Source organism: Otolemur garnettii, unplaced genomic scaffold, assembly GCF_000181295.1.
Source record: "Otolemur garnettii isolate 467f Iridium unplaced genomic scaffold, OtoGar3 scaffold00050, whole genome shotgun sequence".
Taxonomy (NCBI): Eukaryota; Metazoa; Chordata; class Mammalia; order Primates; family Galagidae; genus Otolemur; species Otolemur garnettii.
Genome location: NW_003852445.1, coordinates 9450786 through 9464416, shown reverse-complemented (window position 1 = coordinate 9464416; position 13631 = coordinate 9450786). Strand labels below are relative to the sequence as shown.

The 13631-nt window shown below is 43.2% G+C and overlaps 1 protein-coding gene across 1 annotated transcript in view; it reads right to left on the bottom strand.

Annotated features, from left to right (window-relative positions):
- STARD9 (StAR related lipid transfer domain containing 9) overlaps nucleotides 1-13631 on the bottom strand; it is a 128224-nt gene that overhangs the window by 35559 nt on the left and 79034 nt on the right. Inside the window, 10 exon segments of the mRNA XM_012806315.2 lie at nucleotides 442-545; nucleotides 682-764; nucleotides 1419-1556; nucleotides 1883-1934; nucleotides 6127-6306; nucleotides 9397-9468; nucleotides 10075-10152; nucleotides 11592-11689; nucleotides 11878-12087; nucleotides 12744-12841. Coding sequence (XP_012661769.1) covers nucleotides 442-545; nucleotides 682-764; nucleotides 1419-1556; nucleotides 1883-1934; nucleotides 6127-6306; nucleotides 9397-9468; nucleotides 10075-10152; nucleotides 11592-11689; nucleotides 11878-12087; nucleotides 12744-12841 — 1113 coding nt within the window.

Sequence of the window (13631 nt, the reverse complement as noted above, 5' to 3'; positions counted from 1 at the left end):
AAAAAAAAAAAAAAAAAAAAACTCAAAGGAAGTCATAAGTTCTAGAAGCTAACTGACATAGACTATGAGCTCACACCAGAGCAGATTGAAATTTTAAAGAGATATAGGGAGAAAAGTTCAGAAATCAGTATCAAAGATATCTACAAACATATCACAGTTAAATCTTATTGTGATAGGAAAGTGACCTTAGAAAAATCAAATAATACACCTCTTTACATGATGAAGAAAATTGAAATACCAGAGGAAATGAGTGAGGGCCAAGACCACTTTCCCGCCAAATACACTCTTAGGAGCTAGTTCAGGATTTTCAAATCACATTGACTCAGATCAGACTTCATTCAGATCTTGCTTGCTACCCCAAGCATCTCCTTGCTCCATGTTGTAATGGACTAAGAAGCAAACCCAGTGGATTCCATATCAGTATGATCAGCTGTTTCTCACCTTCCCTTCCAAAGCAAAGGGTAGAGACCCAGACGAGATGCAGTGACATCTCCATCTAAGTCCAGCCATTCCAAAGAGCCACTGCCACCAGCAACCTCTCCTACCTGGAGCAAGAAAGAAAGTTCAATGAGGCTGTTGTCATCACCCCCAGCCCAACAGAACCAGATAAGGCTCAAGCTTTTCCTCTAAAAGAAGAAATAGGGAGACCAGCAACATCCCAGAAAACACAATTGTGCTAACCTGCTTTCGCCGCCGCAAGATGGCAGCCTCTGCTGGGTGGCTGAATCGGAACTTCTGTGCTTTCCCCAGAGTTATTACGGCTCCTGCAGCACAGAGACAAGAGGGAAGTCAATAAACAGATTGTGTTTGGAGTACATACTGTGCACCACTGTTCTGTGAGACAAAATCACGCCCTCAATGACTGATCATTTAGCTGGTATGTATTAATTACATATTTCATAGCATACACATTGAATTAATACAATAGACAGAGGAAAGCATGATGAGTTCCAGGTGGAGTGGTCAGGCAAAGCTTCACAGAGGAATCTAAGCTCAGTTTCCAAGGAGACAGGATTTGAATAGATGAATAATGGTAGTGACAGTGATAGAAATAATGACAGTGTTTACTGAAGGCCAAGAATCATGTTCAGAACTTCACATGGATAAGGTTCACTCAGTCTTCACAAGAACCCTATTATTATCTCCATTTTAGGGATAAGGAAGCGAGGCTTAGAGCCTTTCTCAAGGACAACATAGAGTTAACGAGCACAGGTACAAATGTCAGAGTCATCCTTCACTCTGCTCTGGAATTGGGGCTTGTTTAAGAAAACAAGATCACATTAGAAAATACTCAGGTCTCTGGTGCAGAGGCAGAGTGCTCCGCCTGTGAAACCTGCTGCACTGAACTCTCTGGGCCCAAGAGACTACTACTGGTCCATCACTCTCCCTGGTTTAAACAGGGCTGTAGACAGTCCTACCTTGGGTCAGACGGCAGGAGTCTGTGACTTCCCTGCCGTTGACTGTGCAGCGAGCCCCCCGCGCAGGCCGGAGGACGACTACCCCACAGGCACTGGTGATAGTGCAATGGTCTCTTTCAATCCACTGACCCTGCAGGACTACAGAGGAGACAGTGGTCATTTGGGTGGGGGGAAACACATGGGAACACCTCCTCCAATCTTTAAGATTAGAAACCAATGTCTTGAAGATCTCACACCATAATAAGAGAGGAAGAGCCACCCCCTGAAACTACCGCAACCTGAAATCCTCCTACCGTGTAGGCTTCCTATCACATCCCGGCCCCAACACCTAGCAGCAGAAAGAGAAGCAGACCATTCATGCTTCAAAAATTCCCTTCCCTCATAGCATCAGATTTCTCTTGAGAAACATTTTAGGCACAAACACCCCAAAGTGTCAGACCTAACCCATATGTTCTACCACTTACCAATGTCCTGTTCCTGGTCTGAGTCACTTCTTCCTATTTTTGTTGTTCCCTCCTAAAGGGGGAAAAAAAAAGCCTTTCTAGGGATACTAGAAAAAGACATGGCCTTGCCCCCAGAGGAAAGTCCACAGTTGAGTGTTATCACTGTCTTCCCATTCTTAACCCAGCCTTTTCTATGCCACTCCCCAACTTTGGCCCCAGCTGTTCTGACCCCTCTCCTCACTCTGCAGCCCAGGAAGCCCCTAAGAAGGCAAAAGTAAAAAATATATGACAAGGCAGCACGAGGTACTTGCAAAGTCCACTATGTTTTGGCAAACTCCTTTTTGTCCTGAAGTTAGGGAGTATCCACAACCATCAGGTCAGGGAAAGGAGCACACAAATACAGCTTTCCCCCAAGGGGCTAAGTTGGGTCTCAAAGAGACAAGCATTTTATGAAGATTTCTGGAAATGAGGATTGTTACCTTCTTAGTCCGCAGATGAAGTGCAATAGACACCAGATTCTAAGAAGGGTAAAGCACAAATAGGAGAAAAGCACCTCTAGAATAAAGAAGAACTGCAAGAAAGTATAGAGAGGAGGGATAAGCTGGAGTTAGTACAAATGAAACACTGTGTTAGTAGAGGACAAGGCCTGTTGGCCCTTGGATTATGGCAAATGTGCTTAAGATCACACAGCCCTGTTTGGAGAAGGCCGCCACATAGCAACAGAGATGCTAGATTTTAGGTGTGTCTTCATCATTTATTGAATAACCATTCAATATGCACAGGTATTATGCTGAAGATTATAGATATCATTATTTAATCCTTGCAATGCAAAACGTAGGTATTATCTTATTTGTTTATTTTTCATGAGATAGGGTCTTGTTCTGTTGCGCAGGCTGGAATGCAGTGGTCCAATCATAGCTCACTGCAGCCTTAAACTCCTGGGCTGAAGGGGTCCTCCTGCCTCAGGCCCCCAAGTAGCTAAATGTCCACACCATCACATCTGCCTGATTTTTATTTTGGTAGAGCCAGGGTCTCTCTACGTTGTCCAGGATGGTCTTAAACAAACTTCTGGCCTCAAGCAATGCTCCTGCTTCAGCCTCCCCAAGTGTTGGTATTATAGGCTTATATCCTTTTTACATAGAGCGATCTGAAGCTCACAGAGGATAAACTGCTCAAGAAACTCACATACCAAATAGGGGAGCTATGACTAGAATTCAGGTCTCTCCAGGTCCTACACTCACGCTTTTCCAATCTTATTATACTACCTTCCCAGTGACTAATGTTTTCAAAGTGTCCAGAGATTTCTCCATTAGGCTTCACAGTCAGCAGCCAAAGCAGGGAGCTCCCTTCTTATCCCCTAAAATAGTTTGTGAAAAGAAAGAATCCTGGAAGTAATGAATGATGTTCTAGCCTCACTGTGTTCCCCTCTCCCCTGCATATACAAAGTAGCCAGAGCCCAGTCTTTCCTGCTCTGCCACTGAGGACCACATGAATCAATGGATGCTAGCTTCTACAAACACTGTCAAACAGCATCAGAGGTCAGTTCAAGGGTAAAAGGTCAAAACTCTTCATGTAAGATCAGGGAGAGCTCTGATCATGAGGCACACTCCTACCAAGAAGATAAAGGCCACGGCACATCATAAATCCTAGATTTTAGGGCAGAAAACCACCAAACAAAAAGTGATGGATCCTCAGATGACAAGGACTGAGTTGGCACCTGGGTGTACTGTCCCCTGGGCCTCTTTATGCAGGGAGATTAGTGGCATAAAGGCAATTAAAGGATGAAGTTCAGGCTACCAGTAATCTCCCCTCCCCTTTGCTTGTTTTCTGCCTAAGGAGCTTCCCGAGGTGATGCAAGGGAACGTAGCTCGCAGGGTATTTCCAGAGACTAGTTCTAGGTATACAACAAAGTTAGCCAAGAAAATAAAAATACAGAGAATCTTGGCCCACTACTGTTATACTATTACCAAAAACAATATCTAAAGAAACAAAAAAGAAAAAAATGGGTGCATAAAATGCAGAAATGTCAATATTATCAATAGACTAAAGTACTATCAGCCAAGTCCACTGGAAATGCACCAAGAAGGGATCAAAATCTTTTTTTTTTTTTGAGACAGAATCTGATTATGCCAACCTTGGTAGAGTGCCATGACCTCACAGCTCACAGCAATCTCAAACTCTTAAGCTCAAGCAATTCTCTTGCCTCAGCCTCCCAAGTAGCTAGGACTACTGGCGCCCACCACAATGCCTGGATGTTATTATTATTTTTTATTGCAGTCGTTGTTTAGCTGGCCGAGGCTGGATTCAAACCCACCAGCCTTGGTGTATGTGGCTAGTGCCATAACCACTATGCTACAGGCGCCAAGCCCAAAATCTTTATTATGCATTAGGTAAAGAAAATCAGCAATCCTACATTCAGATAATGTCATCATTAGTCTGTGTCTACAAGTCAATCTAACAGTCATGTCCTTTAACCCTCTGCTGCTACCCACAGAGCTCTACTACTTGATTTCTAGCTTTGTCTGCTCAATCCATGTCCAATGCATACTCAGATCAGTTCTACCCAAACAGTCACCAGTTTAATCGATCTGGTCTTTTCCTGACCCCCAACCCCTCCCTGTGGTTCTGACTAATGGAAGGATCTATGTAGACATTTGGTATTTAGATCTGTTGCTACAGTAAAAGTGGATGGGCACTTCTGCCTGAGGCATTTTCGCTAAGATAATTTACGCCCACTGTGCCAGAAAATAAGCTACTTTTAACTTTCTGTCTGAGCAGCTCAGCCTGACAACCTCCCTAAGGGCCTGTCCTAAGAACACAAATGAGCTTCGCTACCATCTCACTTCCATGTGCTCCGCAGCATTAGAAGGCTGATTTCTCCAGGGATAACAGCACACCACATACCCACCCCCATAAACTCTCTCTTTGTTCTTTTTAAGTGTTAGCTGGGGACAATTACAAGAACTGAAGTTGGATTTTCAGTGAGCATAGGGATTTCGGCCTTGTGCAGTTTGTTCTGCCATCCGTAGGAATGGTCCTTTCCATAGAAGGACATGTGTGATGAGCGCAGGATGTGATCATCTACCAAGTCACCAACTCTCTTCAGATTGTGTGTGAAAACACCACACTGTACCCCAGAAGTGCATTAATGTACATAGTTATCATTCAATAAAAAAGAAAAAAAAATGAATAGGAAGGCCTGGGGGATGACTCAGCTCTTCCTGAGGTCCAAAAAAAAAAAAGAGTCACCAACTCTCAACACTGCTTCATTGAGAAATGAGGACTAGGCGGGGCACAGTGGCTCATACCTATAACCCTAGCACTCTGGGAGGCTGAGGCGGGTGGATTGCCTGCGTTCAGGAGTACAAGACGAGCCTGAGCAAGAGTGAGACCCCATCTCTACTAAAAACTGAAAAATTGGCCAAACATAGTGGCACATGCTTGTAGTCTCAGCTACTTGGGAGGCTGAGGAAGGAGGATTGCTACAGCTCAGGAGTTTGAGGTTGCTGTGAGCTATGATGCCACAGCACTCTTAAAAAAAAAAATAGAAATGAGGACTAGCCTCCAGGTGACAAAGAGCCAGGTGAGCCAGGTCGTGTTTGGAAGGCCTTAAGTTCAATCGATTTTTTTCTGAATAGATGCATGTTGTCTCCCCCAAATCCCAGGCCTCTGGACTCTCCCTCATGCTTTAAGCTTCCTTTATCTACTTTCTCTCTCCTTTCTTTTCCAGGTAAATGTAGTGGTAGAGAAGCTTCATTTGTTGATTTGGGGTTAACAAAGAGTGAAAGTTTCAGAATAAAACCTTCAAATCTTCTGAATTCTCCCTTTAGTCTCTGAAAGTCACCTTTGAGCAGCCTGTATTCACAGAGTTTAGGAGCACTAAGGGTTTTCTGAGGCTAGGACTTCACTCTCCATGACTGCACCACTGTGCTGCAGAGATGCCAAAAAAGGAAGGTGAGAACCACTGTTTGTACTTTAAATGAGGAAATTAAGGCACAGAGGACAAAAGCAATTTATATAAAGAACAACACTAGCAGCAGCTGGAAAACAAATGATTGTCCAGACTGTCAGTCTTCTACTCTATGTATTTGCAAAAGCAAAATGTCACAACTTGTCAGCTAGACCAGTTTCCTGAGGACAAACCTAAAGGCAGCTCTGTGGCACCTGTCTCAGTGCTCAGGAACACAGCTGCTGCCCCTGGCCTTTCCCTCTTGACTTCTGGGGCCAGTGGCTGAGGAAGAAAAGGAGGCCCCCAGCCTCCTCACCTTGAGGTGATAGAGCACAACACCTGTGCTGAGCACATCGTCCTCCAAGGCCATCAGGTGTGGCAGGCTGGAGTCAATGACCACCCCAGCCTTCTTCCTGTTGATATCCACGCTGTAATGCTCCAGGAGGGCCTGCCAATTGTTCCACTTCTGGGTCCAGTCTTTAGTCATTTGGTCTACCTGCAGAGGGACAGAAGGTGATCTTAAACACTCAGCTCAGGGAGCCGACAAAAGCTCAGAGGATGGCTCGGCGCCCGTAGCTCAGTGGTTACGGTGCCGGCCATATACCAGGGCTGGCAGGTTCAAACCCAGCCTGGGGCCTGCTAAACAACAATGACAACTGCAACAATAAAAAACAAATATAGACGGAAGTAGTGCCTATAGTCCCAGCTACTTGGGAGGCTGAGGCAAGAGAATCACTTAAGCCCAAGAGTTGAAGTTGCGGTGAGCTGTGACACTATGGCACTCAACTGAGGGCAACATAGTGAGACTCTGTCTCAAAAAAAAAGCTTGTGCACCTCCTCCAACCCTGAGTTGTATTTTCCAAGTTTTTTTCAATAAGCAAATGTTAATTTCAAAAACAGAAGTGCCTTCAGTGTTATTTGTAAAGTTTTCTGCAATGACTATGTATTGTTTTTATGATTAGAAAAAAATGGTATTTTTAAAAATTAATTGGGATGTTAGGAAGACGTCTTTGTTTATAATTTCCCCTTTCCCATCCCACTTCTATATGATCCACATTTGAGATGTCTTTTATGAACTAACACTGCTTTCCCAAGGTGCAATACCTTGAATCATAGCATAAGCTTGCCCATGGCTCAAGGACCCACAAAGCACTAAGGGGAATCTCGCCAGGTAGAATGAAGACTATATGGAACTGACCTGGGAGACCATATAATAAAAACATTATAACAAAAAAACACCGAGTGCTTACTATGTATCAGGAACAGTTTTAAAAGTAAATATACTGCCAGGTGCAGTGGCTCATGCCTGTAATCCTAGCACTCTGGGAGGCTGAGGTGGGTGGATTGCTTGAGTTCATGAGTTCGAGACCAGCCTGAGCAAGAGGGAGACTGAGCCCAAGAGTTTGAGGTTGCTGTGAGCTATGACACCACAGTACTCTACCCAGGGCAACAAAGTGAGACCGTCTCCAAAAAAAAAGTAAATCAACCTAGGCTCGAAGGGCTTAAGCTAAGACTGCCTTATAGACATGAACAAACTGTTGAAAGAGGGTCCTTTGTCTTTTTTTGGTGGAATCTGATGCCTAAGCAGGAAGCTTATCCAGGGAATGGAAGAAGTGAAGAAGGTCAAAAAACTTCGATTCAGGTTAAGTACTTCTCTCATAAAGGGAATACTTACGAAAAAAATCACGCCATGTTTAGATACAAGAATTTTATATACCCTGGAAACACTGTTTTAAAGTTACAATGACTGAGTTGAAGTCTGAAAACCAGTGATACAGGATACACGTGAAGGGCTCGACTGGATGGGGACCACAGGCACTGGTGAGCAGAGGGCATTCTGGCTTAGGACCTGGTGCAGCTGCCTCTGTGACCAGCTTTCCCTGCTTACTCCCACTCTGCCTAAGGTCACACAGCCAGCAAGGAGTAATGTGAAATGCTGATGAGCTTGGAATGATTTTGGCTTTTCTACTTGGCCCCTCATTATATAGAGGGATGATGTTTTCTCAACCAAAAATCAGAATACATGTCTAAACCAAGATTTTTCTGAGAAACTTCTGAATGTATGATGTAGTCCTAAAGTTTAATTAGGGTAACAATACACTGACATTGCCAGAATACTCAAATAACATGTAAGAGTGATGTAATAAAATATTAGAAATTGGGATATTTTGGTTGTAGATCTAAATCTAACCTGTCAGCAAAAAATGCCTACCATGTCTTTTTTTAAAATGTCTCTGGGAATCACCAATTAGTCTACTTTTCCAAAATGTCCCATCCTTGCCCTCAGTAGGTTACAAGAGCACAAGAGCAGTCTCTTTCCTGGTTGGTCTTGTTTCTAGTGTCCCCTCCCTTTGGATTAATACCGCATACAAGTGTCACATTCATTCCCCCAAGACATTCCTTTATGATGTCACCAATCTGATTCAAGAAGTTACAAATCCTGTTTGCATCAAGTCAAACCTTCCAAACTGGCCCTAACCTTAAACCTCCTCTACTGTCTACCACGGACATCCACGCTCACCAGGGTCAGCCTTCCTCAGTGTGCGCTCCCACATGGCCTGTCACGCCACTTTCTTCTCCCAGTTCTAGACTTTATGTTTTCCTCTCACCGCAGTGCCTTGCCACTTGACCCTAACAAAGCTATCAAACCTTCGAGGGCTACTTCAAGCTCAGTTCTTTGCCTTCCAGTTCCAGCACATCAAGTCTTCCCAGAAAATTCCAAGCCGCAATGATTTCTCCCTTCCCTAAACTCTTTTCATATCAATCATATAGTCGAAACACACCCTTTTCTAATGTGCTTCCAACAAGACTGCAAGTCAGTTGAGGGCGGGGCCTTCTCTGCTCTTATGGAATCATTCTAACCACCTATCTGGTGCATATGCAATGAATACATACTGGCTGATTGTCTTACTGACTAGAAAATAGATTCTCCCCACCCTCACCCCGGCCCCCGGCTACTTTCACTACCCAAGGGAACTATAATGAACCCCTAAGACAGTGGTTCTCAACCTTCCTAATGCCATGACCCTTTAATACAGTTCTTCATGTTGTGGTGACCCCCAACCATAAAATTATTTTCGTTGCTACTTCGTAATTGTCATTTTGCTACTGTTATGAATCGTAATGTAAATATCTGATATGCAGGATGTATTTTCATTGTTACAAAGGGGTCACAACCCACAGGTTGAGAACTGCTGCCCTAATCAGAAAGCCAGAAGTCCCTAAAGGCAAACGCATCCCCTTCAAGGCTGAAAGGAGACATAAATTGTTGTTAAACTAGAGCAGGTGTCCTCAAACTTTTTAAACAGGGGGCCAGTTCACTGTCCCTCAGACTGTTGGAGGGCCGGACTGCGGGCCCCAGGATGAGTCAGCTGCAGGACAGACAGCGGCAGGAAAAACATCCAGCAGGCTGGATAAATGTCCTAGGTGGGCTGCATGTGGCCAGCGGGCCATAGTTTGAGGACGCCTGAACTAGAGGGATCCTCTCTGCCGGGCCTACCGACCAGCCCTGGCTAGGAATAATGGAGGGAGCTCCCAGGGTGATGTGATGTAAAGCACTCAGCTGAATCCCCCCCAACATACCCACCTTCAGTTCATTTTGGAAAACCAGCTCCTTCAGATCTTCATCCTTTCCATCATTCAGTGAACTGAAGCTCCTCTGCACAAACAAAGAGAGAGAGATGTGCTTTGATATTTTCCTGGTCTGAACATCAGGTGCGTCTCACACTTCCAGTTGTGAAGGAAAATAAGGTACAAATAAAGGGAAGAGTTTATCATTAAGATCAGAAATAAATCAGGAACCTAAGCAGTTGGGCTCATATTGGTACAAAGGAGGAGAATTCAAAGATGCTTTCTGGAAGACCCCATTCCCCATGTCTGCCCAAACATAGCAAGGGCCATTCAGGCAAATGCCTTTCTGACAAAGGATGACACAGTGAGAAAATGCCCATCCCAATGGCAGGCTCCTGTAGTCTCAGCTACTGGGGAGGCTGAGGCAAGAGAATCACTTAAGCCCAAAGAGTTTGAGGTTGCTGCGAGCTGTGATGCCAGAGCACTCTACTGAGGGTGACATAGTGAGATTCTGTTTCAAAAAAAAAAAAAAAATGCCCATCCCATCTGAAGCTATGCAGGGAAATCAGAGAACTCCCCTCTCCTGGCTCTGCCCCTGCCTCTGCTCATGAATGTCAATCAAGAACATGGAATGCAGCAGAAGGGGCTCAGGAGAACTCACTTAGGTACAGCAAAGTTCTGATTGCCTGCATACCAGTTCGAAGCTCAGAAGCATGGCTTTCAGTCTTTCGATCTCTTCTCTGAGTTCTCTGATCAGCTTTACATTAGCGTCCTAAAACACAGAGAACTCAGTCACCAGGAACTCACATCAGATGTCACCCAGCTATGAAATAACTATATGCAATTAACTTGGAAGAAGTGCAGTAACTTCTAAAGCAGTAAGTCATTCCTAAAGCATGGTTCCCAGACCTACAGCATCAACTTCACCTCCGAACATGCTAGAAATGCAAATTTTAGTCCCACCCCAAACCTACTAAATCAGAAACCCTTGAGGGCTATGACCCAGCTGAGTTTTAACAAACCTTTAGGTGATTCTGATACACACTAAAGTTTGAGAATCGTTGCCCTAGAGCAGAAGACCAAGCAGGTGATACAAATATCAGGGCAAGGCCAGGCTCGGTGGCTCACCTGTAATCCTGGCACTCTGGGTAGGCTGAGGCAGGAGGATCACTTGAGCTCAGGTGTTCAAGACCAGCCTGAGCAAGAGTGAGACCAACCCCCCTCATCTGTCTCAGTAAAAATAGAAAAATTAACCAGGCATTGTGGCAGCTGCCTATAGCCAGCTACTTGGGAGGCTTAGAGAGGAGGATTGTTTGAACCCAGGAGTTTGAGGTTGCTGTGAGCTAGACCAACACTAGGACAACAGAGTGAGACTTTTGTTGTTGCTGTTCTTTGTTTTTTGCAGTTTTTGGCCAGGGCTGCGTTTGAACACACCACCTCCAGTATACGAGGCTGGCACCCTACTTCTTTGAGCCACAGGCGCCACCCTTTTTTGTTTATTTGTTTGTTTGAACTATCTTTAAAAAATAAAAAAAAAAAAACCAAAACAAATATCAAGGCACATACAGGTAGGAGATATTAATCTTACTGTATTGTAAATACATTTTTTTATACCCAGAGAAATGTGACTAAACATTAATACCTGCCTAATTACTGTCTTGTAAAACAGTATATATGGGATATATATATATATATATATATATATACATACACATACATACATATGGCTACCAGCTAATATCCCTGCTCCGGAACCGAAATTGTGAAGGAGATAAGGAACATTTGGAAAATTCTCATTATTATTTAGCTTTCAAAAACCAATGAATTCCTATCTATTTAATCTAAACAGAGAAATAACTAAAATTTGCATAGGAACAAAATACAGGCAGTTTTCATAGTAAAAAAGCACAGGCATAAATCAACACTGATTCAAAATAAAGCAGTTTACACAATTTAAATGACCATTTTTAGAGTGGTGATAGTACACCAGGGATTTGAAGAGAAATGTCCTTAGAGAGATTATCTAAAATGAATTACTCATAAAAGGTTAGTGAATGAAGGCAGTAGAAATATAAGAGAAGACAACATTGAAAGAAAGGCTTCTACTACCTCATTATTTGGAGAACACATCAGGCAAGTTGTGGCGAGTAGAAATTAGAGAAAAGTAAGAACTTTGTGCAAAATATACCAGACTTGGCATGAAGCTCTCACCTCATTTACCCGTGGCTTGTTGATAATGTTTTTGGCATTGGAGGCATATCTCAGCGTGCTCATAGTCTCGTTGTAGCTAGTGTGTGCAGGAGACACGGCTGAAGTAGAAGGAGAAAGTTAAAAAACTTGCCAAGCCCTTACATCCCAGCCCTTAACCACTCAGCTTAATACTATTACCCATGCTGTGTAAGACCCTTGATGAAATGAGAAACTTGGGTGGTCTTGGCCCTTTCTCTGAGATAAAGTACCAGTCTCAACACAGAACCAGCTCTAGCGTCCCACTCACTGGCAATCATGATGGTTTTGGAGTTGCCTCCAAGACTGTCCTTCAGCAGCCAGGTCAACACAGAGTCTCGGTACGGGATGTAAGACTGCCTCCGGGAGGGTGCGCCTTCATTGCTGGTCCCGGAAGTAGAGGTAGGGATCCCACTGTCACCACCATTGCTGGCTGAGCTGTTGAGGCTCAGGCAGCTGCTGAGTACTTGGGAGTTCTGGGCTTAAAAACAAAAAATAAAAGTGGAAGAAAGAAGAAATTAGGAAGAAATGCATTAAAACAAAACAATGAGTGGAAGACAAAGACTTATGTATCACACGTCCTAATTAATTCCATTCTACATTTAATAGGATATTTTAAGTTTGAACCCTAAATTAGACTTCGGACACAAGATACAGTGTTTAGCCATATAATTGTTTAGTCTCCCCTCTTTTTGAAACGAGTGTGCTGGGATTGATGGTCACAGTGTGCTATAAAACCACAGACAAATATTATTTATTTATTTTTTAGAGACTGAGTCTCACTTTGTCGCCCTCAGTAGAGTGCTGTGGTGTCATAGCTCACAGCAACCTCCAACTTTTGGGCTTAGGCAATTCTCCTGTCTCAGCCTCCGGAGCAGCTGGGACCACAGGTGCCCACCACAATGCCCGGCTATTTTTTGTTGCAGTTTGGCCAGGGCTGGGTTCGAACCTGCCACCCTCAGTATATGGGGCCGATGCCCTACTCACTGAGCCACAGGCGCTGCCCAACAAATATTATTAATAAATTTCATGCCCCAAACAAAGGTAAATTCATAAAAAAAAGAGTGTCAAAATAAAAACATGAGTTATTTCCCAAAGTCTCCCTCCCACTCCAGTCACCAATCTATCGCAAAATACCTAAAGTAGAGATGACAATTCCCAGGGTCACAAGGGACTTATTGATATTGGCTCCTTCAGTAATCCGGTCCTTACAGTAACTGGGATCTGCTCTTTCACTAACACATAGTCAACGAGAACAAAAACAAAAGCAAACAAGACACTATTTTCAGAATGCTATTGAAAGACTATTATGCTATACATTGTGTTGTAAAAGACCCATGCAATAAATTCCTTTTAGAATTCAGTTCTAGAAAAACAATGTTACCCCCTTGTAATGAACTGGCCTTCTTCAGTTTCTCAGGCAATAAAAACCAAATAATTCGCTGTGTTTCTATTTTTATTTTGGCTACCAGAGCACTTTAAGCTAAAAGTAATGCTCATTTACAGTAATGACATTAGCAAAGCTTTCTGGTATATTCACTTCCCCTCTATCTTTATTGTTTTGAATTCACATTTTATTAATGGATTTATGGCATCTGCATCAATTGCTAATAATCTCAAATTCCTTTAAGTAAATGGCAAATATTAAAAATTCACATGTTCAATTGGTCGATTATTCTTTCAGACGGCACTTAGTTTTAAAAGAAATGCTGTAACATATTATCTAGCGCTTTTAAAAATAAGAAAATTTGCCTCATTTCATCTTAACTTTTTGTGATATTATTCCTATTCCTTGCCTTTCTTTCTTCTGGATATATATATAACTACAGCTTGTATTTCCTTCTAATACTTAATACAAGGCAGTATCTTCTCCTTGACTTCACAATACTTAAAAAAAATTTTTTTTTCAGAGATTGTATCTTATTACATTGCCTAGGTGGCCTCTAGGACTACAGATGCACACCACCATGTAACATTTTTTTCTTTCTGTTCTCTGTTCTCTGTTCTGAGGCCTAGGTGGCCTCT